At 42.7% G+C, this 25938-nt stretch overlaps 1 protein-coding gene across 2 annotated transcripts; it reads left to right on the top strand.

The window, feature by feature from the left end:
- Positions 1-1325: 1325 nt before the first annotated feature.
- Positions 1326-25938, top strand: LIN7C (lin-7 homolog C, crumbs cell polarity complex component). Of its 2 annotated transcripts, XM_030560211.1 has the most exons (6): positions 1326-1499; positions 11241-11281; positions 15097-15215; positions 16801-16872; positions 17203-17412; positions 22609-25938. In XM_030560211.1, the coding sequence occupies exons 2-6, from the start codon at positions 11257-11259 to the stop codon at positions 22762-22764; spliced, it is 582 nt and encodes a 193-aa protein (XP_030416071.1). In that variant the 5' UTR covers positions 1326-1499; positions 11241-11256; the 3' UTR covers positions 22765-25938. The 2 variants fall into 2 exon arrangements, with proteins under 2 accessions (XP_030416071.1, XP_030416069.1); XM_030560209.1 differs by lacking the exon at positions 11241-11281 and having other exon boundaries at positions 1415-1499.

The raw sequence follows: 25938 nt of genomic DNA, 5'->3' as shown, positions 1-25938 counted from the left end.
CACAATCCCACTAATCTTCCCTCATTCATGGAGTTTCCTGTGTAATCAAGACATGAATTTCTAAAGTAAATAATCAGATGGAAAAGAAAAAGCAAGCAAGTAAACAATGACCAGTAAACCTTTAAGACTGACATTTAAAAAAAAAAAAAAAAGACCCAGAGACACACACTTTTTTTCTCTGTCACCTGTACAGAAGCTATAAATCACTGCACATTCCCAGGGGCAAAAAGTTCTACAGGACTATGCTGGTGGAAAGTCAACAGAATTATGTTTTTCAGATGTTATTAGTTTCATAATATGACATTACATTTGAACAGTCAAATCACAACAGCGTGACTGTATGAAGGATGGTGTATCATGAGTGTGTGAATTGACAAAATATTTACTTTCAAGAGCTATTTAAAACGTATTCTCTTCATACATTGAATATACTTATCTTAAATTTTAGAAATGTTTATGAAAATCTGCCATGTTCAATAAACATTGCTGTGCAAATGTCACCTGCAGGCTCCTAAACATTTCAGTCACTACTGGGGCAGCAGAACAAGCAATTTCAAATGACATTATGAAATACAAACATCTGGATCTTATTCCAGACTTGTTCTATAACCTTTACAGTCCCAGCTGTTAAAACATTTTTTCTGACTCAAAACACGTCCATAAGCATTGACGTTGTTCACTTGCAAAATGCAAACCATTTCCATTCATGTTAAACGGCTCCGTGAACCACACATAGCAGCCTCCCTCATTGTAAGCGGAGTGACAACCTTATAATGAATCCCAGAACTGAAAGCATGCTCGTGTGAAAAAGGTCCTTCAGTGAACAGAACTATTCTTTCAAAGCAAAAATCAAACACAGAGAATAATGCACTTAGATTAAATTAACAATATAGCAACTACGTGCCCTCTGGGCAGTCCCACGCGCACTTATATAAACGTAAAGGCACGCACTGAGTTTGTCCTACTTGTACCCCTTGCTTAGCTCATTTTAACAACACACAAGCATCACACAAGGCCCTTGCCCCCCACACAGATTAAATTGATGGCAGACAAGCAGCACACACACAGCACATCACGCACACTGCGCTGGGATGCATGGCACGCGGCGAAGGGCCCTAGGCCGAGACACAGCGGCGGACTGGCACGGCAGCAGCGTGCACCGTCTGCCTCCCCCGCCGCCCTGCGCTCAGCACCACTCAGGGCACGCGCTGGGGGGGCGCGGGTGCGAAGCCGCCAGCCCGCCCCGGCGCTGGGATGGATTCCGGGGAGCGGACCCCTCACGGCCGCAGGGCCTGGACCCGGGGTTAGAGCACCCAAGCCGCGGAGGGGCCCACGGGGCGCGCAGGGAAACCAGCCCCGAGAGCCCACCAGCCCCGCCCCCTAACGCCCTCTCCCTCCCTGCGCGCCTTGGCCTTCCGCGCGCCGCGCGTCACTTCCGGGTGCGGGCGGGAGCGAGGAGAAGATGGCGGCGCTAGGGGAGCCTGTGCGGCTGGAGCGAGGTGAGCGCGCGGGGGTGACGCCGTTTCCCCGGGAAAGAACGGCCGCTTCCCCCTCCCCCCCACCCGGGAGCTGCGTGCGGGACTCTGCCCAGCTCCCCGCGCTCCTGACTGGGAGCGGAGCCGGGCAGCGCCGTTGGGCTGTCGGGGTTCGACGGGGCGGAGCCCTAGGTGGGCCCCTCCCCCCACTGCCCTCCTGACTGCGGCAGTTCAGTGACACTCCTGGGCGGGGCGAGCCCCGAGGTGCCCGGCGGCCCCAGGGTTTGGGCGCACCGGGGTCTCCCTGTGCATGGAGAGCGGGACCCGAGTTCTGGTGCTCGTTTCAGTGGCCGCATCACTCTCGGAGCCGGCCCCTCCCGGGGCCTTTGAGTTTTCCTTGTACATCGTCGAGGCGAGAAGTACTGGCGGGGGCAGCAGAAACATTTTAAACGGCTCTTTGCATTTTTAGTCTCTTTCCCCTACCCCTCCCCTCCCCCCCGGTTCCTGTAAGCATCCCCAAGGCACGAAATTAATTCCTTCTCATCACGCTGATGATAACGCATCAGACGTAAAACTCATCAGAATTCTTAGTCCCAGATTTTCCTTTTGTCTTTCATAACTTAAGTGAATGTCTGCAAGGCTCAGTCTGGTAGTTTTAGTTTTCAGTGGGGGGAAAAATTTTTTTTTTAAAATTTCCCCCTTTACAGTTTTGTTAGAATTTCCTCATCAGTTCCATACTGAACTTGTGTCTTGCTGGATAGTGTTTTGCACACCTCTCATGAGGGATAGCGGTAGTAGGAATTTTTCTACATAGAAAACTTCTCAGCTTTGAGTTAAACTTGCTAGATTATCAGAATGGGTGAAAGAGGCAATAAACAAGGAAATAGGCATTTACGTAATGTAATAAACCATCTATGCACTTTTCAAATTTAAGTAATTCTCTCCTACCCACTCCCACCTGCCACTCCCCATCCCCAGTTCATATTGTTTCCACTCATCCTGACCAACCAGGCTAGGATTCAACCTGAGCACTGCAGCACCTGATTTATAGGCACCCTGCTGTTAAGTGGAATTCGGTGCCTAGGCCCATACAATACATAGGGAGAGTTAAATACCTAAGGCTATGTCTACACTACCACTTTTGTTGGTATAATTTATGTTGCTCGGATGTGGAAAAAAACACACCCCTGAGCAACATAAGTTACCCTGCTAGAAGCGCCAGTGTGGACAGCGCTATGTTGGGGAGAGAGCTTCCCCCCACCCCAACATAGCTATTGCCACTCATTGGGGTGGTTTAATTATGTCAATGGAAGTCCGCTCTCCTGTCAACATAGAGTGACTACAAGAGAGATCTTACAGCAGCGCAGCTGCATTGGTATAGCTGTAAGTTCTCTAGTGTAGACATAACCTAAGTGTAGGATCATAGAAGCCGGTAAGGGCTGGTCCTGCTGCCCATACACCACCTTATACTAATAGTCCAGAGCACTCACCCAGCATGTGGGTTACCTGGTTCAAAGCCCCAAGTCAGAGCACAGGCGTGACCCATCTCTCCTAACTCACGTGAATACCCCAACCACTGGGCTATGGTGAATTTTGGGGTGAGGCTCTCATTCTCTCCTATTGAAACTGTTCAACTTTGTAGAAAATACTTAACTAGCCATTGAGTCAACAAGAGAGAGACACTGTGTGAGAGACTTTGTAGCCTAATGGTTAGAGTACTCACCTGAAATGAGACACTCAAGTTCAAGTCCCTTCTCTAATGACTATTTTCAGTCTAGCACCATGTCTTTCACACCAATACAAAATCCCATACAGATACAGTGCAGTTTTTGAAAGATACGTAAACCCCACGTTAAGTCTTTGAACATATTAATGGATAATCAGTGATTGGCATTAGGCTGAATATTGATTGTTTGGGATGCAGTGGGATTTGGAGAAAGGTGGTAGTTAAAGTTGAGAAAAGTAAATGAGGCCTGTTCTACACTACGTGTTTAAACCGATTTTAGCAGCGTTAAACTGATTTAACGCTGTACCCGTCCACACTACGAGGCCCTTTATATCGATATAAAAGGCTCTTTAAATCGGTTTCTGTACTCCTCCCCAACGAGAGGAGTAGCGCTAAAATTGGTATTACCGTATCGGATAAGGGTTAGTGTGGCCGCAAATCGACGGTATTGGCCTCCAGGCGGTATCCCACAGTGCACCACTGTGACCGCTCTGGACAGCAATCTGAACTCGGATGCAGTGGCCAGGTAAACAGGAAAAGCCCCGTGAAATTTTGATTTTCATTTCTGTTTGCCCAGCGTGGAGCTCTGATCAGCATGGGTGGCAGTGCAGTCCCAAATCCAAAGAGAGCTCCAGCATGGACTGTACGGGAGATACTGGATCTGATCGCTGTATGGGGAAACAAATCTGTTCTATCAAAGCTCTGTTACAGAAGATGAAATGCCAAAGCATTTGGAAAAAAAAATCTACAGGCTACACAGTGCTGCGTGACAAGCGTAACAGGAAGCCAGAGACTCAAATGGACGCTCATGGAGGGAGGGAGGGGGTACTTAGGACTCCAGCTATCCCACAGTCCCCAGCAGTCTCCAAAAAGTATTTGCATTCTTGGCTGAGCTCCCAATGCCTGTAGGTTCAAACACATTGTCCGGCGTGGTTCAGGGAATAGCTCGTCAATTTACTCCCTCCCCCCCCCATGTGAAAGAAAAGGGAAAGAAATCGTTTCTTGACTTCTTTCAGTGTCACCCTATGTCTACTGAATGCTGCTGGTAGATGCGATGCTACAGCAGTGAAGAGAAGTATCCACTTTTCTCCCCTGCCCGGTGGCAGATGGTGCAGTAGGACTGGTAGCCATCCTTGTTATCAACCCGTGAGTGCTCCTGGCTGGCTTCAGGTGAGGCTGGCCGGGGGCGCCTGGGTGAAAATAGGAATGATTCTCGGTCATTCCCAGTAGATGGTACAGAACGGCTGGTAACCGTCCTCATCATAGCAACTGGGAGCTGAGCTCCACCAGCCCCCTCCCTTTCCTGTGTAAAGAAAAGATTCTGTACTGCCTGGACTGTCATAGCAGCGGCATGCTGGACTCCTCTCCCCCGCACCGCTTAATGTCCTGCCTGGACTGTCATAGCACCGGGACGCTGCCTCCCCCTCATTTTATCTCACTAACAAGTCACTGTTTCTTATTCCTGCATTCTTTATAACTTCATGACACAAATGGAGGGGACACTGCCACGGTAGCCCAGGAAGGTTGGGGGAGGAAGGAAGCAATGGGTGGGGCTGTTGCAAGGGCACCCCCCGTGAATGGCATGTAGCTCATCATTTCTGCGGGATCTGACACGGAGCAGCTGTGCTCTCTGATACACTGGTTCCCTAGTACACTTGCCCCAAATTCTAGGCAGGACTGACTCTATTTTTAGAAACCTTAAAGGAGGGATTGACTCAGGGAATCATTCCCAGTTTTGCCTTTGCGCCCCCGGCCGACCTCAGCCAGGGGCACCCATGATAGCAGCAGACAGTACAGAAGGACAGATAACCGTCATCTCATTGCCAATTTACACCGGCAGCAGACGGTACAGAACGACTGATAACCGTCTCTGCTATCATGCAAAAGCAAATGAATGCAGCTGTGTAGCGCTAGAGTATTGCCTCTGTCCGCGGCATCCAGTACACATACGGTGACTGTTTAAAAAAAAAAAAAAAAAGGCTGAACGGGCTCCATGGTTGCCGTGCTATGGTGTCTGCCAGGGCAATCCAGAGAAAAAGGGAACGAAATGATTGTCTGCCGTTGCTTTCCCGGAGGAAGGAATGACTGAAGACTTTTACCCAGAACCACCTGTGACGATTTTTGCCCCATCAGCCCCTGGGCTCTCAACCCAGAATTCTAAGGGGCAGGGGAGACTGCGGGAACTATGGAATAGCTACCCACAGTGCAACGCTCCGGAAATCGACGCTAGCCTGGGACCATGGATGCACACCGCTGAATTAATGTGCTTAGTGTGGCCGCGTGCACTCGACTTTATACAATCTGTTTTATAAAACCGGTTTATGTAAAATCGGAATAATCCCGTAGTGTAGACGTACCAAGAGTGGGAGTGTGGATAGCTTAACAGCCTGTTTAATTGCTTTTTACTGGTGTGTATTTATGGGATGCACAGTCCTAACTTAAAGTTAATATATTTGTGTGAATGCATATATTGTTAGTTCAAATACGTTGTCTACCTCAGAATGCAGCGGTTGAAACTTTCTGATGATTTTCTTCTCTTCTCTCTCCTCCACAAATAAATCATCTGTAGTGTGAGGGAAAAGGCCTGTAAATAGAGATATATGTAAGTTGCTTCCTACTTCATAGCTCTGCAGTTCCCCTCCCCCAAAGCTTGCTAATTAGAGCTGCTCTTTGGCAATGGGATTAGCTGCTCTTGGTAAAACCTGGGGCAGCATCCTCCCCCACCTCATTACCTTGTCATTGTGCTTTATCCATGAAAACAAAGAAATCTATGCAAAGTTACCTAGTAGAAATCAGTGGAACAAAAGAACTATTTTATGTTTTCTTGCGTATTGGCCTTGCCTCTTAAGAAAGGAAGGGGAAAAAAAGTACAGTATAATAGTGTGTACATATATGACATATACCGAAGGGCCGCATTATTTGCAGAAATAACCAGCCTCTGTTAATTGTGGTAGTGTTGACTTTTGATAATTAAATTATATCATTATCAGGCTAAGGGAATAAACTGATCACAGGGAGTTGGTATGTAACCTAGGAAATGAGGGGAAATGTTTAAGAAATTTACCACACATTTACTAGTAATGGGACTAAATCTGCTAACCAGAGGCACATATTAGAGATACAAGGTGGGTAAGGGGAATATGTTTTATTGGATCAATTTCTGTTGGTGAGAGAGACAAGCCTTGGGACCTGAACAAGAGCTGTGAAAGCTCAAAAGCTTGTCCCTCTCAGCAACAGAAGTTGGTCCACAAAAAGATATTTCCTCACCCACCTTGTCTCTCTAATATCCTGGGACCAACATGGCTACAATACTGCATACAGAGTCAAATATGGAAGAAATCTCTTCTCTTCCTTGAATCACAGCCAACACCCTTTTTAGCAATTTCACTGGAAGCCAAGGATGAGAGAGACTAACCTCTCACACCTTTCAGAGTGGAGGCACTAGTAGAATTATGTAGAGAACCTTGCACTGCTACTGTCTTTAATATACCTCTGCTCTAGTTAACTTTGCCTCTAGGATTGTCAGTCTAGTGTAGGGGTAGGCAACCTATGGCACATGTGCTGATTTTCAGTGGCACTTACACTGCCTGGGTCCTGGCCAGGGCCAGCTCAAGGCACCAGCGAAGGAAGCAGGTGTTTGGGGCGGCCAGTGGAAAGGGGGCGGCACGTCCGGGTTCTTGGTGGTAATTCGGCAACAGGTCCTTCAGTCCCTCTCCTCCTCTTTGAGCTGCTGCCGAAAAGGAAGAGAGGGAGTGAAGGACCTGCCGTCAAATTGCTACAGAAGAATGATCTGCTGCCAAAGTGCCCGCTGATTGGCTTCCCTCTCTCCCCCCGTTTCGCCACTTAGGGCTTGTCTACATCAGAAAGTTGCAGCGCTGGTGAGGGAGTTACAGCGCTGCAACTTAGGAGGTGTACACATCTGCAGGGCACCACCAGCGCTGCAACTCCCTGTTTGCAGCGCTGGCCGTACTCCCGTTTTGTCTCGGGTGTAGAGGATCCAGCGCTGGTGATCCAGCGCTGGTAATCAAGTATAGACACTTACCAGTGCTTTTCTTGACCTCCGTGGAATAACCAGGTATCCCAGCATACCTGAGGAAGCCTCTGGTAATCAAGCTGGTCTCCTTCCCCGGCTTGCTCTCGCGTTCCCCGAACCCCGAGCAAGCAGGTCTCCTTCCCTGAGGTTTGCAGGGTGGTTCCGGGAACGCGAGAGCAAACCGCGGTGAAGCTGGTCTCCTTTCCCGGTTTGCTCTCTCGTTCCCCGAACTCCCGAGCAAGCAGGTCTCCTTCCCTGCGGTTTGCAGGGTGGTTCGGAGAACGCGAGAGCAAACCGCGGCGAAGCTGGTCTCCTTTCCCGGTTTGCTCTCTCGTTCCCCGAACCCCCGAGCAAGCAGGTCTCCTTCCCTGCGGTTTGCAGGGTGGTTCGGGGAACGCGAGAGCAAACCGCGGCGAAGCTGGTCTCCTTTCCCGGTTTGCTCTCTCGTTCCCCGACCCCCGAGCAAGCAGGTCTCCTTCCCTGCGGTTTGCAGGGTGGTTCGGGGAATGCGAGAGCAAACCGCGGTGAAGCTGGTCTCCTTTCCCGGTTTGCTCTCTCGTTCCCCGAACCCCCGAGCAAGCAGGTCTCCTTCCCTGCGGTTTGCAGGGTGGTTCGGGGAACGCGAGAGCAAACCGCGGCGAAGCTGGTCTCCTTTCCCGGTTTGCTCTCTCGTTCCCCAGACCCCCAAGCAAGCAGGTCTCCTTCCCTGCGGTTTGCAGGGTGGTTCGGGGAATGCGAGAGCAAACCGCGGCGAAGCTGGTCTCCTTTCCCGGTTTGCTCTCGCGTTCCCCGAACCCCCCTTGAAGCCGCCCAACAGCGCTGCAGTGTGGCCACATCTAACACCACTTGCAGCGCTGGTTGCTGTAAGTGTGGCCACTCTGCAGCGCTGGCCCTATACAGCTGTACTAATACAGCTGTAACAACCAGCGCTGCAAAATTTTAGATGTAGACATGGCCTTAGGGCAGCAAAAAAGCTGGAGTCGGCTCTGGTCCTGGCCACTGATCCAGGGGTCTCTGCATTTTAATTTAATTTTAAATGAAGCTTCTTAAACATTTAAAAAACCTTACCTGCTTTACATACAACAATAGTTTAGTTATATATTACAAACTTATAGAAAGAGACCTTCTAAAAACGTTAAAATGTATTACTGCAACATTTAACCTTAAATTAGAGTGAATAAATGAAGACTTGGCACACCACTTCTGAAAGGTTGCTGACCCCTGGTCTAGTGCCTCCCACAGTCAACAAAAATTCGTTTTTAAAGTGCATGTGATTAATCAGAAAATCTGCTTGCTGCAAATAAAATCCATCCTTTAAATAGTGTGTTGTGGGTTTGGTGACATTGGTTTTGTCACATTATTTTAATTTATTGTTTTTAATGGCATTATCTCCAAGCGTGTGAGTTTTTTTCCTTGGAGCCCCTCTTGAGTCAATTTGATATCCAATTTCGTCTCTTGTTGTTTTGAATAATGGGCCAAACTGGGGCATACCTAGTGTGGCAGTGCAAGGGGACACAAAGTGCCCAGTTAACCACATCATGGGTAGCAGTGCAGGAAGGCTTCATAGAACTGTTGTATCTCCCCAACCCCCTCAGCCTTATGCAGGTGGGTGAGAGTGAATGGGACAGGATCTGAGTGGAGGAGACATAGCTGCACTGGGGAAGGTGTCTTGTTCCAGTTATGGACCTAGCTTAGTTTACTCCCTTTTCAGAGCACCAGGAGAAGCTGGAGAGAGATTGGGACTGAGGCCTTGTCTATACACAAGTTGTACTGCATCAATTGTATTAGTATGAAAAGATATGCCAGCATAAAAGTGCTTATATTGAAATATCAGCATTCACCCTCTGGATACCAGTTACACCTGTATAACTATTGGCCAATGCAATCTTTCTATGCATAAACATGGGAATTTCAAGTCAGAATAGAGAGGTTGTTTTACTCCCTATTTGGCACTGCTGTGACCGACCCATGCTGGAATATTGTGTCCAATTCTGGTGTCCACAAGTCTAGAATGATTATGTTAAACTGGAGAGGATTTAGAGAAGAGCCACAAGAATGATTAAAGGATTAGAAAACATGCCTTGTCGTGATGGTTCAAGGAGCTCAATCTGTTTAACAAAAAGAAAGTTAAGGGGTGACTTGATTAATTTATAAGTAGCTTACTTTAAGTACCTACCTGGGAAGCTGGAATGTGATGATAGAGGACTCTTCAGTTAGCTGGGAAAGGTATAACATGATCCAATGTCTAGAAATTGAAGCTAGACATATTAAGATGAGACATAAGGCGTGAATTAAGTGTGGGTAATTAACCATTAAAACAATTTACACGGGTTGTGGATTCTCCATCACTGGCAATTTTCAAATTGAGATTGGATGTTTTTCTAAAGATTGACTACCCGTATCCTAGAACCTGTAGGAAGACTGTGGGCCAAATCTGGACTACCAGATGCTTTTGAATTGACCCCAAAATCTTTTTATTTACTCATTATCGTTATTATTGTTTTTTATTATTTTTCTCTGGAGTTTGGAACTTAACTATACCTTGACCACGAAATTTGAACCTTGACAACAAATAATCAACTTACCCCTGCTCTGGGAATTATTTGGGGGTAGTTCTATGGCCTGTGTTATACAGGAGATGAAACTAGATGATCACAGTGATCCCTTCTGGCCTTAGAATCTGAGTTCATGAAATAATTATAATGGTACAAAATTTATGCTCAACCAGGCTTGAGCTGCTTCTGGGGCAATACAGTTATGTACTGCCCCTTACTCTGTACTTGTGTAAAAGGCACCCTGGATCTCAAAATTACTGTCTGACTGTACTGAGCATTCTACAGCCATAAATTAAATCATACTCCACATTATATAACACAGTGTGTGGCATCTCCACTCTTTTGGGGAACTTACAACCAAAATAACATCACATCAGTGCCCTGTACCCTCTGTTGGCTCCCTATTTGCATCCTTAGTTTAATCTTTGAAATGCTCTTTGGGCTCAGGCCAAGGTCCTTCAAAGATTGCCTTTTGGTGATTGACCAACACCATTGCATTCAGAGGGATATTGAAATTGAGTTCCTAGGATGAAATTTCTGGGAGCTGGAGGCAAGGCATTTTCAGTTCCAGCTCCTAGACTGTGGAATACCTTACCAGAGAAGATCCAAACTGTCTAGTCTATCTTCTGAGCTTTTTGGGAAAAACAAACAGCAAAAACCCTTTCATCAGGTTCATGAGTGTCTGGGCTGGGTGGGAGCAGAGAAATAGGAACTGGGTTGTCATAGGGGTTTCTTTAGCTCTCTACTCCTGAGGGAACTTTTGTGTGTGTCTGTATTGTTATAGACATTCTTGCTGACAGGTATTTTGAAATAAATTAACAAAATAATTGAAACTGGTCTGATGATGTAGTATTATTTTGACAAATAAAATTTGCAGATTTTAACTTGTGCACAGAATTTTTTAATTTTTTGGTGCACAGGTCCCCCAGGAGTAATTAGATTTCACCAACCCAGTAACAAATATGAATCCCTGAAGTGTTATAACAGTCCTACCATGGAGTCGCAAACAGTCTCCTTGGGCACTCCAGTCTATCTTGTCACCCAGGCAAGCTGTATTTAATGATAGTTGGTTGGCATGCACCAAGATCACTAAAGATTCAGGTTGCTTCCACTCTCCAGAGATGAGTCATTTATCCCAGGTTAATAGGTACCTTAGATATCACACCGAAGACAACTGCTTGTAGCCAAAGTAAGGATTTATTGACCAGGACAAGGAAATGAATTATTTACAGGTACGTACGTACACACACACACACACACACACGTACGTTACCATCTACGGTTCCAAAAGGTGACTGTACCAATTTGTCAGCACTGAATGTCTATTAGGGCTAACCCAGGTTGACCATGTGGGATCTCTGCATCTGTTTCCTAGCTCCAGCCCTGTCAGAATTCAAACAGCAAAGAGATGACAAATTTTCTTGTTCACTATCTTTTTTTCCTTCTTCCAGAATTCAAGATGATGGGATGAGCCCTTTTGCACCTAGCCTGTGTAAGAACACTTAGCAAAATTTTGTATTGTGATGTTCCACAATGGCCCATTTAGTTTTGATAGTCCTTCCTTATGGGCAAGAGGAAATATCTTTCATAGGGCTTTAGTACTAGGTGAAGTTTTTTCTTGTTTGGTGGGTTATGTTCTGAACTATATAGCGAATACTTTAAGTTTTACCTTATAGCACAGGATACAGACATTATAAGTAGGATTAATACATTTAGCAATTTACTAGTAATTCATAAAGTCCAGACAGATAGTTATGAGTCCAATATTCAACTTAATCATACGCAGGTGAGCTGAACTGGTTTCCAGCAATGACTTTGTCAGTGCTCAGCTGCGGCCTAAATCCTTGGCAAGAGCTGGCCTCTGGTCTGCCAGTGTCACAAAGAAAATAATCTAACTTTTCAGGTACTCTTTCACACTATGTTGTGTAAGCTTTGTTTGGAAAAAATGGAGCTATCAGCTGACCTTAAAAGTCAGTTTTATCATTCTCTGCCTAATTTCTCCCTATAACTAAATTCCTTTAAGCCTGTGCAAAAGTTATTGCATTTGTGGTTGAATTAACAGTTTATAAATAAAGCTGTAATGTACTGTACTGTATATGTGGATTTGCACGAGGAAAAACTTCTGATCTTTGCCGCCCATGGTACTTGTAAAACTGGAAGAGTGTATGCATTCTGTGAAAGCAATCACAAAGTTGTTAAGTGTCTGCTGCCACTTGAATCTTTTTTCCTTTTCCTATTTATTTTTTTAAATTTCCACTGTTTCTCCCATGTAACAATTGCTTTGTATAGCATCTTGTCCCCAGAAAGGGGGGAGAGCTATTTTTATCTGTCTCTGTCCCTAGTGAATAGTCCACAGAATTCATGATAAAACCATCCTTCTGAAACCCTGAAGTAAAAGAAGGTTGCAGTCCAGCAGCTCTTCAGTCCCATTCAAATGTCATGATTCCCAGGTCACCCATCTGAGAGTCAGTAACCACTTCATCATGGTTCATTCAGCTGCTGTTCCAGGGCCCTGCTCTCCAGGCCTTCTGCCTGAGAGTTCCAAGATCTGCTTCTCTCCCATAAGTCTCGTCCATAGCCCTGAGTCAGGGCTCCTGCAAAAGAACTCTCCACACTTTCACTCAGCCAAGCTTCCCTGTCTGAGAGTCATACCCCAGCTCAGGGAATATTCTGAGCTGAGCTTCCTGCAGTCCTCCACTCAAGCCTGCGGCAAGGAGTTCTTCCCACAGTGTTCCAAACACCCAGGCCTCTCTGCTTATGAGTCCTATTCCTGCTCTGAGATGCACTCTCCAGCATCAACTCTTGTTTTGGGCTCAGCTTCTCCTAACCAGGCTGCTGGTTCTTCCTAGGATCCTCTGCACAAGCTCTCCTTTAACTTGGCAGGTTTTCCACAGCTCTGGTCAGTCCTTAACATCAACTTCTTGCTCTTTTTAATGGCTTTCTACCAGCTCTCTTCTGCTGCTGCTTCTCTTTCCTAGGTCTCTGTTCCTCCTCAGACAGCTCTCACCTGCCCTTCTCTCTCTCTCTCTCTCAGTGCTCTCAGGCAGCTTTGACTCATCAGCATTTTAAACCCAGTTGAAGTGAGCTGATGAGTCACAGCTTTGGCCCTACTCCCTCTTAAAGGGCCAGTGTCGCCCAGTAACAGACCTTAGCTGCTTTCCCTTCCTCTGTCCATACCTGCTTCCTATGAAGTGTTTAAGCTTAGTCAGCTGTGCTCCCAGTCAGTTGGACCAGAACTCTCCTCAGAAAATCCATAGGTGGTTCCACCACTTAAAATAAGCAGAGCAGTGAGCTTTGCTTTTTCAGGCAATTTTCCTGTAAGATTCTCTTGGCCACCTCTGACCAAGTCTCAGCCGTAACAATGTAGGCAAGTAGTGAGGGAAGCTTGTACAAAGTTGTCTGGCAGGTGAAACTTGTAGCTCTGCAACGCAAGTAATTTCTCCATCTAGCAAAGCCCTGGTGGTTTTTCACAGTTGATCTCAGATCTGCCAGACAGGAACTTCCTTTGCCAATATTTATCATAGATGAGATGGGTGGATGTGACATACCAGGGTACAGCCCAGACTAATGAGCAGTTGTGTTACTCCTGCCCTGGAACCTTGGGTGCCTTACAATGCCTTGGTGAAGTAGCTCTCACCTGGGCCACTTACAAATAGCCTTCTAGCTTGCAAGCCACACCCTGAGCATCTACGTGTAATTGCAGCCTGCCAACCACACTTGGTTACACTTTTTACTCTCACCAGCCTTGCTTATGCTGCAGGGTCATCCAAACATATCCCAGTCTCAGATTTCCACCAGAAATCTGTCCTGTACTGCCCGGCCGTTTCCCAGAGAGTACAAAATATTGTAAGTCCATTATTCCTTTAAGGGAATAAACTGATAAGAACAGATACTTATGCACATAACTTGTCACCCCAAATGGCGTTACCCGGGCACTTCAGCTTGAACACACTGGATTAGATAAAACATGTTTATTAACTACTAAGAGAAAGAATACAAGTACTGAGACATAAAAGCCAGAAATGGTTACAAGAAAAATAAAGATAGTAAAACATCTTAATACCTACCTTAACAAGCTATTTCAGATTCAAGCAAAGTTTCTCACTGTGTGCTTTCAGCAGTCTTGCTAACCAAACTCTGTCCAGAGTCCAGCACTGGCTTCCCATTTCACTTCAGGTACTGTGCATGTCGTGGGCAGGGAGACAGAGGGGTGCCTTTGGGTACTTGTCCCCCTCTTGAAAAACATTTTCAGCTGGGCACTCGGAGATAGAGAATCTATGTGGACGTTCCGTGCTGCTTTTTTTCTCACCCATTTGAGTGTTCTTTGTTTCCCTCTCTGACCAATGACTCTGTTTACTACTTAAATGCAAATTAAGCAGAGTATACATTCCTTTGTTTAGGATAGACCTGTTTGCTAACCTTAGTTTGGGGAGGGCTATGGGGGTTGGAACATGTGTTAATAATATCATACAGGAAAATCTTATAACTTTATATACAATGTTGCACACACATTTTATCAGGATGATACTGACCAGCAAATTATGAGTTTTCAAATGATACCTTACAAGACATGCCTTGTACAAAAAATATTACAATAGTATGGAGGGTGTGAACGCAGGTAGATTCTGTCACAGTGGGTAAATATGGAGAGAAGGGAGGCATAGAGGCAACAAGACTCAGAGGTTGGTAGGGGCTGTAACTGGGGAGGCAGGTAGAGCCAGGAAGGCAAGGAAGCCAGAATTACTGGATATGCAGTGACTGGGAAGCTATGTTGGCAGTGGGTCTCCCCACTGGTGGAGGGTGGATAAATCATCAGGGTAACCGAAACTGTGTGCGCTGTTACCCAGTATACCCATACCAGCCCCTCTACTCAATTCTTTTTTTTCTACCTTGTGTAGTCCCCTTCCTCATTCCATGTGTGAATGCTGATGTTGATCAAAGTTGATTTTAAACAAAGTAGAATGGAGAATGAGACAGGGACCATAAAAAGCACACATTGATGGGGCGTGGAAAGTGGTACAGGCAACTAGGAACGGATTCAAAGGATCAGAGGGACAAGTAGATTTCAGTGTATGAGGATCTTGAAGATGAGATATGCAAGGAGTCATTGGAGGGAGGGCCTGGATGTTGATGCATTAACTGGTGTCTTCTCAGTAGTATTTAGTGATTGTGTTAAAGGAAACGCATGTAAGTAAACCTAATTCTCACTTACAAAGTGGTGTATAGGTGTGTGCATGCATGCACTAAAAGAACATTCTCTGAGTAAAAGTCAGGTGTTCATCATATCAATATTCTGTCTTCCCCCAGACATCTGCAGAGCTATTGAGTTGCTGGAAAAATTACAGAGGAGTGGAGAAGTACCACCACAAAAACTACAGGCTTTGCAAAGGGTCCTTCAAAGTGAGTTCTGTAATGCTGTGAGAGAGGTAAGTTAACCTGGCATAAACAAATAGCAACCAAAAATACCAGATATATGCCTGCTTCTAATATGTCCTGTTGTACCTGCTGAGCAGGAACAAAGCTAGCTGTTACAAGAGTTTGTTTTGAATTACTTTTTAATCTGACCCCAAATCTATTATCTGCAAACTTTCGGGCTTAATTCTTTATTAACAAAAAAAGTAGGAAAGGATTTAAAACAAAACGAACAATTGTCTTAACATACTTAGATTTAAATTTTGCCCCTGAATAACCTAGATAAGGATATATTATCTTAGGTTACAGAAAGCCAGTTAACAATTCACACCTTTCTTGGAGAGAGAACTTGAGGGTCTGACTTTCCTGTCAGCTACAAGCACCTGTACCCTAAAGTGCAAGTGAGGGCTTGTCTTCACTACCAAAAAAAAAAAGGGGGGGGGAGTGGGTGGGGAGCAGGCCGTGTTTTTTACCTCAGGGTAACTAACACGTGAGCTATCACAAGGTAAAGCCACAGTGAAGACAAGACACTTTTTTACCACAAGGTAAACTCACTAGAGTTTGACCTCTGTGACTTTACTTTGCAGTAAAACAAAAGTGTCTTGTCTTCACAGTATTGTTATGAGATAGCTCATGCGCATTAGTTACTCTGAGGTAAAATGCATCTCTTTTTAGTAATGAAGATAAGCTGACATGCTTTTCTGTCTCCGCCTTATGATTAACATTCTGTTCTAGCATTAATTAGCATCTCTCCAGGGTTCTCAATCCCTTACCTGCACTCGGAATGGTTCTTCCAGGTGTGTGGGTGGGAGTAGTTGCAGATCCAACTATCGCTTTTGGTTTCAGTGATAGCAGTGATATTCACCGTGCTTGAATAGCCCATTCAGTAGACCCAGGGGAAGGTGTGACTTACTGTCTCAGTCCTGTCTCAGGCTATGTCTATGCTACAACCTATATCTACAAAACTTGTCATTTGGGAGTGTGAATATTCCACCCTGAGTGGCATAAATTACACTGACATCAGTATCAGAGGGGTAGCCATATTAGTCTGGATCTGTAAAAGCTGCAAAGAGTCCTGTGGCACCTTATAGACTAACAGACATATTGGAGCATGAGCTTTCGTGGGTGAATACCCACGAAAGTTCATGCTCCAATACATCTGTTAGTCTATAAGGTGCCACAGGATTCTTTACTGCTTTTACTGACATAAGTGCTCGTGTGCACAGCACTATATCTGCAGGAGAGCTTCTGCTGCTTGCAAAGGTGGATTTTTTATGCCAATGGGACAGCTCTCCTGGCAGCATACTGTGCCTTCACAAGACATGCTGCAGCGGTACAGCTGTGCCATTACAGTGCTTTATGTATAGACATGGCCACAGCTTGAAGTGTCTTTCCAATAGGGCAGATTTGTTCTCTTTCAGGCACATACCCTTTCTCTCTGTAAATTAGGAAATGCAATTTTGAGAGTAGTAGCAGAAGTATTGATCTCTTGTCACACATCTAACACAGTAGATTATTTGTCACACCATCTAAGCAGAAAACGTATCTATTCATTTTTCCCATTAAATTATGTACCTACTAAATAACTTTGTCCTAAAGGTATATGAGCACGTATATGAAACTGTGGACATCAGCAGTAGCCCAGAAGTGAGAGCTAATGCTACAGCAAAGGTAAAAGTCTTACTATAACTAGAATAGAATGTAATAGTTTGTCACAGAAAGGGTGATCTAGATGTCTCCTTCTGATCTGACCTGTTAATCTGTCAGTTGTATGAACAAGAGATGAAAGACTTGTTATTTCCAATGACATTTGTTTTTATTTAATTCAAAATGCCCCATAGTTTTCGTATTCTGATGTTTGGTACCTAGGATACACATTATTTTTACTTCATTGTCTGTCTCAAAAACCTTTTCAAATGCTTACCCACCTCTGACTGTAAGAGATGGAGACTTTCTAAGGTTCTGCTTTTAAGAAGAAATAAATAGTTTTGTTTCTTATAGGCCACAGTTGCTGCATTTGCTGCCAGCGAAGGTCATTCACATCCCAGAGTTGTTGAACTGCCAAAAACAGAAGAAGGTCTTGGATTCAACATTATGGGAGGCAAAGAGCAAAACTCTCCAATCTATATCTCTCGAATTATCCCAGGCGGTATAGCTGATAGACATGGGGGACTGAAACGTGGAGACCAGCTTCTTTCTGTAAACGGAGTGGTAGGAATTGGCTTTAACTTTCAGTTGTAGTAACTACTTGTGTCCACTTGAGGGTGTATAGAGACTGTAGTCTGCAAAAGCCTGGTGCCTTTTTTTAGTGTTGGCAAAGTGATAGAAATCTCATCCTCCTGTTTGCAGTTGATTCATAATTAGCAAGACTAGGATATTGGACAAAAACTTGAGTATGACCAGAGTTCTTGGACTATGCTTTGCTATTGTACATGAATTCACTAAATGGTAATACAAGTATACCATTACCTGAGGCAATATTTCAGAGCATGGGAGGATAAATAAGGCCAAATGTTAAGTACTCTATTTTGAAGCAAACTGTATTATTACCTTATGAAATAGTTTTACAGTTACAGATGGGCATATTGTTTTCAACAAATAATAAATTTGCTGAAAAAAGCTGTTTTGGTGCAACCAAAACTATTCGAAAATTGGGGTCGAATTCAGTGAATATTTCTGCTGAATAAAAACGGGGGAAAAAAAAATCAGAAATTTTTCAAACAAACTGTTAGGAATCAGCCTGTACCAATTCAAAATGTCACTTTGAACTGACCAAAGAGAGTTTTTTTCATTTCAGCAAGAAAAATGGGACGGGGGAGGGGATCAGTTTTAGTTTGCAATTATTTTTTTGGTTTGGCCACCAAACCTAAAAAGCAATTATTCATTCAGCTCTAGTTACAGTGGTGTTAAAGTGGTTTTGCTACATGTGTCCCTGATGTTGCAGACTTTTAATAATGTGAATTTTTGGATCTTGTAAGGTAAGTACCAAAACCATTCAATCTAAGGCAAGATAATGTGACGGTCCTTTGATGTTGTCATTGTCCTGATAAAAATGCTGCTAGAGACTGAAAACTATGACAAATTGCAAGGTTTAAAGTAATTTTTGCAGGGACTGTGATTTTTTTCACCTAAGTGCTGAGAGTTTAAAAACCATTCCTCCAGTTTCTTATAAAAAGGAGCATGTATTTGTAACTCAGTCACTGATTTTTTTTAAATTAAGCATCCATTTAGGCTGAAGATGCATAAAAGGAATTTGAGAGCTATCAGATGTCCCCAATATTGGGATATCCCTAGCAGGCATAGTCATCTCTTATGCCCCCAGCATATGGAAGGGGTCCTGGCCAAAGTGCTCCAGCTGTTCTGTGCTAGTACCATGGTGCCTTGGGCTAGCCAGTGTATCTTTATAGAAATTTCCAAGTTGCTCTAACATATACTGAGACAAGCATAGAAGTGGCACCAGAATCGATAAGCCTCAAGTGGCTTTCTTCTGCCTTTCTCACCCACAGACACCCCACCAAAAACAAACAAACAAAAGCAAAAAACCGCTTAGCAGACAGTGGGCATAAATTTAAATAAATATTTATAAAATAAATAAAACTGAGATAAAGAACAGGAGTACTTGTGGCATCTTAGAGACTAACAATTTCCATCCCACCATCAAACTCAGCCTAGACCAATCCACACAAGCGGTCCATTTCCTAGACACTACTGTGCTAATAAGCGATGGTCAAATAAACACCACCCTATACTGGAAACCCACTGACCGCTGTACTTACCTGCATGCCTCCAGCTTCCATCCAGGACACACTACACAATCCATTCTCTACAGCCAAGCTCTAAGATACAACCGCATTTGCTCCAATCCCTCAGACAGAGAGAAACACTTACAAGATCTCTATCAAGCATTCTTAAAACTACAGTACCCACCTGCTGAAGTGAAAAAACAGACTGACAGAGCCAGAAGAGTACCCAGAAGCCACCTACTACAGGACTGGCCAAACAAAGAAAATAACAGAATGCCACTAGCCATCACCTACCGCCCCCAACTAAAACCTCTCCAGCACATCATCAAAGATCTACAACCTATCCTGAAAGATGATCCCTCACTCTCACATATCTTGGGAGACAGGCCAGTCTGCGCTTACAGACAGCCTCCCAACCTGAAGCAAATACTCACCAGCAACCGCACACCGTACAACATAAACACTAACCCAGGAACCTATCCTTGCAACAAAGCCCAATGCCAGCTGTGTCCACATATCTATTCAAGTGACACCATCATAGGACCTAATCACATCAGCCACGCCATCAGGGGCTCGTTCACCTGCACATCTACCAACGTGATATATGCCATCATGTGCCAGCAGTGCCCCTCTGCCATGTACATTGGCCAAACCGGACAGTCTCTACACAAATTTGACATCAGGAATCATAACATTCAAAAACCAGTGAGAGAACAACCTCTCTAACCACTCAGTGACAGACTTGAAGGTGGCAATTTTGTAACAAAAAAACATCAAAAACAGACTCCAAAGAGAGACTGCTGAACTCAAATTAATATGCAAATTAGATACAATTAACTTAGGTTTAAATAGAGACTGGGAATGATTGGGTCATTACACTAATTGAATCTATTTCCCTGTGTTAAGTTCTCCTCACACCTTCTATGGGTCATCTCAATTATCACTTCAAAGGTTTTTTTTCTCCTGCTGATGATAGCTCATCTCAATTAATTGGCCTCTTCCAGTTGGTATGTGTACTTCCACCTTTTCATGTTCTCTGTTTGTATAAATATCTTCTGTCTGTGTGTTCCATTCTATGCATCCGAAGAAGTGAGCTGTAGCCCACGAAAGCTTATGCTGAAATAAATTTGTTAGTCTCTAAGGTGCCACAAGTACTCCTGTTCTTTTTGCAGATACAGACTAACACGGCTGCTACTCTAAAACTGGGATGTGTGTGCATGCACATGTACGGTACATTGGTTTTATATTACCAATTTTAAATGAAGAAATAACCTCATACCTCTGAGCACATTCTTAACATCTTAATATATGTAATATGCTGCAGACTTGTTTTTAATAACTGTATTCAGAATTAACTTAGTGTCACAGTTTCAGGAGTAACTGCACCTGTATTCCCCATCTGTGGTCCCTCAAGGGTGCCCACTTACCCTTTCAGGTTCCCACCAGTCACCTTTCTTGGATGGAGACTCATGGCTCTCTCCTTTCTGATAGGGCGTTTTAGGCTGTACAGCTGCCTGCCTAACACTGTGATAGCTCCAGCAAGCTGTCTGCCTAAGGCTCTGCCCTGTGCTTTCTCTCTGAGGACAATAGCAGTGTTGTTTTGCTTTGGTTTTTTGTTTTATTTTTTGTTAACCAGTGACCACACAACTGTAACAAAACAAAGTACATTTATTCTTAAGTCAAAAGCATTGCAGAGAAAACATTTAAAAAACCCAGCCCAACAATAAATACACCTCTACGCCGATATAACATGGTCCTCGGGAGCCAAAAAATCTCACCACCTTATAGGTGAGACTGTGTTATAGTGGGTTTGGTCTGGTACAGCGTGCTGGCTGGCTTCCCCGGCGGTGATTTAAAGGGCCCAGTGCTCCAGCCACTGTGGGGAGCCCTGGGCCCTTTAAATCATTGCCGGAGCTCAGCAGCGGGGCTCGGAAGGGGATTTAAAGGGATTGGGGCTCCCTGCATGGCCAGAGCCCCGGGCCCTTTAAATTACCGCCGGAGCTCTGGCAGCAGGGCTCGGGAGGTGATTTAAAGGGCCCAGGGCTCCACACGAATTCGGATAGAATGAGGTAAAGCAGCGGGGCTCGGGTGGCACTTTAAAGGGCCTGTGGCTCCCCGCTGCTTTACCGCATTATGTCCGAATTTGTGTTATATTGGGGTAGAGGTGTAGTTTTAAACCCCACACTGAAGATACTAGGAATTGCTCATCTGTCTTATGGAGCGCCAGTAGACCAAAGTATTTCCAACCTTTCAATCCAAGGATTGAGGTTCCCCTGGATCCAAGTTCCTGCCTGTTTGTTGAATCAAAAAGAAGACCCCAAGTCAGTTCAAGCTCATCCGTTTATACCAAAAGGCCTTTCTTTGTTTCTTAGTGTCTGGAAAAATACTGCGTGGATCAATATATGCAAAGCACCCTAGGGATTAGTACTTCTCTGGGACTGTTTACAATCTCAGGAAGTGTAGTAATCACCTACCCACCCCCAACTGCTTTTAGTTCCTGAAGGACCTGTGGTAACCCTCTCCTCATAGAGTTGCATACAGTCTTTGGCTCACAATGATACATAAAACATTAATAAATTTAATACAATCTGCTCACCAAAGACAGTGCAGGTGTCTGCAATATCTGTCACACATAGCACTTACAAGCTTCAGTGTATTGTTGCAAAGGCTTTAATGTTTATGCCTTTGCCAGAACCTAGCTAATAGAGAATATTTTGAAAATTAGACTTTTGTCCATTAAAAGATATTAATGGTCTTTCCAGAATTTTTATACTAGTAACATTTAGTATGTCTTGTTTACAACAGAATTCAAATATATTTGTATAGACATAGTTTAGAAACTGTAAGCAATCTCACATACTATTTTTCAGTTGATTTTTTTCAAATCTCTTACTGACGCCATGTATCCTTACAAGCTTCTCATGCCATTTTTAAAAGAGAACAACTTGTGCACCCAACTGAAAAACAAAAAATGAAAATATCCAAGCACATTTTCTAAATTTGATAGAAGAGAAATAACTTGTTTTTTTTTTTAACTGTTGTCTTTCTTTTTGTAAGTAACTTTATAGTAACGGGGAAACCCTCCAATCAACAGGTACACCACCTGCCTTCTAGCTTCTAATAGCAGCAGTGGGAGGTAGGCTTGGGATAGTAATGTCATTGTGTTTGATAACTATAATAAAGTTGGGAGAAATAACTTTTGCTGACTGATGATAAAACATATGATGCCTGGATCTTATAACAGATGCAGTGGTGGGGAGAAGTTGCTAAATACTATTTGTCTGCAGGGAAAATTTTGTAAATTCTATTATATGTAGACTTTAAAACCTAAAAGACCATGTTTTAAAATGTTTCTCTTATTGTACTTATTGTGTGTGTAAAACATAAACTCTAGTGATTCTCAGTATGTCTGCTTGGTCCCTCACTCCCATGATAAATTAGTTGCTTGGCACTCATTTCCACATGTTTTTTTTACGCTAGTTAGAAAAGAAAACACAAAGTCTGCTATCACCGTATGTTTGATGACTTGCTGAAGGTTCAGGTCTTCAACTGGGTGATAGCACCCCTTGCATTATAGTTTTTTTGTGTAACAAAGGAGCTGAAGAATCTTCTGCAACACTTGTGTTCTTTGCTAATGTAATATTTAATGGTTTATGCTTTACAGAGCGTCGAAGGAGAACACCATGAAAAAGCAGTAGAACTGCTGAAAGCAGCTCAAGGAAAGGTTAAGTTAGTTGTACGTTACACACCAAAGGTCCTGGAAGAGATGGAGTCACGATTTGAAAAAATGAGATCGGCAAAACGCAGACAACAGAACTAATACTGTACACTATAATTCATGGAGAAAATTATATTCGGTTTTACAGTTAACAGTTTGATTTGTGACCTAACAACATTAACTGCCCTAAACTATAAAAGATGCTATCCTTTGGAGGGGAAAAAATCTATTTGCTATTTTATAAATGCCTTCCCTATTAACATCACTTAGTTTTAAAACACCCAAATGCTTCTTGAAAAAAGTTTACATGAGCATTTCTATCCAGTTGTTCTTACAGATCTTTTGCAAATAAAATCTTTAACTGTCAAGAAAAATTTATAGACTTTTTTAAAATGCATTTTTGATAAGATGTACTTCTACTTTTGTAACATTTTTTTTCCTAAAGATTTTCATTTGGCATTATTTTAAAATTGATGAAAGTATTCAAAAAATTTTTGTGCTTAATGATTAAAAAAATCAAAGACTTTTACCTATGAAGCTTTTGGCACTTTTCTTCTTAAAAGCATACTGTACATCAGCTACATAAAGCTAATCATGACTTATTGTGTAGTTGGTAATAAGTACTGGATTTTGTAATTTTTGATGAGTGCATTGTTTTTACATATGTGCTAGGTCATACCTCACTATGATAAATGTTAACTTGGAAATTTTGTTACCTCTTCTGTAAATAATCTACAATGAACATTCACTTATAAATGATTTTTTAATAACTGACATCTAAAAATCTGGAACAATCATTCCTATAATTTATATTATTTTATACTGATTTCTGAGCAGTTAGAGAGAAGTTGTATATTGATTGCTGTTCATGTTGATTGCATCCATGTCTATTCATATTCAGAAAAAAGAACAATATATTTAATGCAATGCAGAAGGAATTTCATATGTATTTCCCTGACTTTTCCACTTCTTGTTTTAAAAGGTATTTGTCCTAACTGGGATTTGAATTTGTCCTATTTCAATCCTTTCATTTATAGAGATGAGTCACACAGGGTTGGGGGTAGTTAATACCTAAATTAATAATGATTTTCCCTTTTGTGAAACTAAACAATGGTGTGGGATATCCTGGTTGACAGCTATAGTGACCTGCAAAAGCTAACAAACCTCACAAAATTGTCTGTAAGATTCCAAAAGAAGAAAAATACTGATAACATCGTATTTTAACAAAATGTGATTTATTATTAGCTACTTCTAATCTGGAGAAATCTGATTCTTCTGGTTTCTAGTTCAAAATGAGCAATATCATAATATACCATGAATAGAGAATGTGGTGTTACCTGCTTTGGGGTAGGAACGAGGAAATCTGCAGATCAGATGCCTCCAAATGTGAAGTGACTAATGACACTCTCGGTTGCGGTGCAGTGTTATTTTTAAGCACAGTTGAGAGTATTACAATTTTGAACAGCTACATAATTCTTGGAATCTACCAAGTTCTGGATTGTGCCCTTTTATGTAATGACTTCACCTCTTAGTATACATCTAGACGTAGCTTGACAGTATACTGGGTGTCTGTTCAATTGAAAGGCAGCTTTAAGTGCATCCTACTGACTATAAACAAGTTAGTTCTTAGACGCTTAAACTGAAAAGTGCAGTTCTGAGTGTCTGGCTCATTTCTAATCTGTGTTCACATGGAATAACATTAAGTCAGTTGTAAACTTAATTCTACTGTATGAAAGATGGTAAAAGGTTAAAAATTTGAAAATGAGGGCATGAAGTTTATGTGTAGCTGGCCCAGTGTATAAGTAATAACACTTGCATGGTTGCTACAAGCAAGTTAGAAATGTGAACCCTTTCTGGATGTTTGTAAGCATTGTAAGACTGTAAAGATAATATTTTAAAGATTTTTGAGAGTAGAGTCTGAAATGCAATATGAATATTTATCAATTAGATGATATTGAGCACTGAATTACATGGTTGAGTATTGTTAGCCTGTTTCAGAAGGCTGCTTCTTACTGGTGGGACCATGTTCTGAACTGTATATTTTTATGGAATGATTAATGTTTAAAATATATTTAGACCAAAATCAGTAGTTAGGCCAATCATGGAAATGCTTTAATTTAATTGTAAAATAGTAGAGAATTGTTTTTAGAGCTTTATATGTAAAAGAGAAGTATGAGTACAAGTAAAGACAATAATATGTATTATAAAACTAGTATACTTTGTGTTACTGGGTAAAGCAATGTGTTTTGTTACCCTAAAGAAATATTTACTTTAGTGTAGCTAGAGCTGCTATAGGTAAATGCATTAGCATTTCCATTATAAACTATGGCTTTTGAATTCAGTAAATCAACTGTTCCAAAACTCTTTGGGTTGAAGCTTGGCATACATGTGTGTGTGTGTGTGTGTGTGTTGGGGGTCGGGTTAATAAAACAAACAATTGAAATTACCTGGTTTTTTTGTTCTAAAATTGCAATTATTACATTAGCAGTCTGTCCTCTTGCATGGTCTGAAAGCTCTCTGTAATTTTTAAAGTAAGGATGAGTTAAAAGTCACCAAGAAACTTACATTCTTTACTTATTACTGAGTAGGTGCAGGGGTTGCACTGTGTTAGTACACAGTCCCTACACGCGCAATACTTGGGCACACCATCATGAGTTAAGGACGGATGTAATTTCTGTGGATGATGATATGCACCTGTTGAGAGGCCCTTGATTTTAGGAACACAGAAAATAAAAAGATGGAATTACACATTTTTGTGTGTAGATTTTTTTTTGCTTTCTCATTTGCTACTCTGCTTTCAGTGAATCTTACAAAAGAGTATGTTGTGACTGGCTATTCAAAATCTCACTTGCTGTGGCTGGCAATTCAGAATCACTCATGGAGCTGAGCGTATTGCATATGGCTATGCAAATGAAAATGCATATATGGAAGTTAATCCTATCGAGTTTACATTTTGGTCTGCTCTCTTAACAGCTGATTGGGTTGGGTTTGAGGGTCTCACGTTTTTTCCTTATTTTGCAGTCTGTCTGGAATTAATAGAAAGACTAGTGAAAAATTTCTGTGATTATGGAGGTACTGCCATCTGTCTCAGATGAGTATCTGAATTACTATGACTGCTGTGTAAGGTCATCATCTTCTTTTAAAATATGCCTGGCTTGGGATATAACACTTCAGTACTGAACAAAATGCTGATTTTTAGTGTCCAAGCTTATCTATATTAAAAGGATATTGTTTTTTACTAGACTAGATTATGTATTCAAATAAATACACAAGTCC

The sequence above is a fragment of the Gopherus evgoodei genome, chromosome 4, assembly GCF_007399415.2.
Source record: "Gopherus evgoodei ecotype Sinaloan lineage chromosome 4, rGopEvg1_v1.p, whole genome shotgun sequence".
NCBI lineage: Eukaryota > Metazoa > Chordata > Testudines > Testudinidae > Gopherus > Gopherus evgoodei.
The sequence above is the reverse complement of the archived record's forward strand: the minus strand, read 5'-3'. Positions and strand labels throughout refer to the sequence as shown.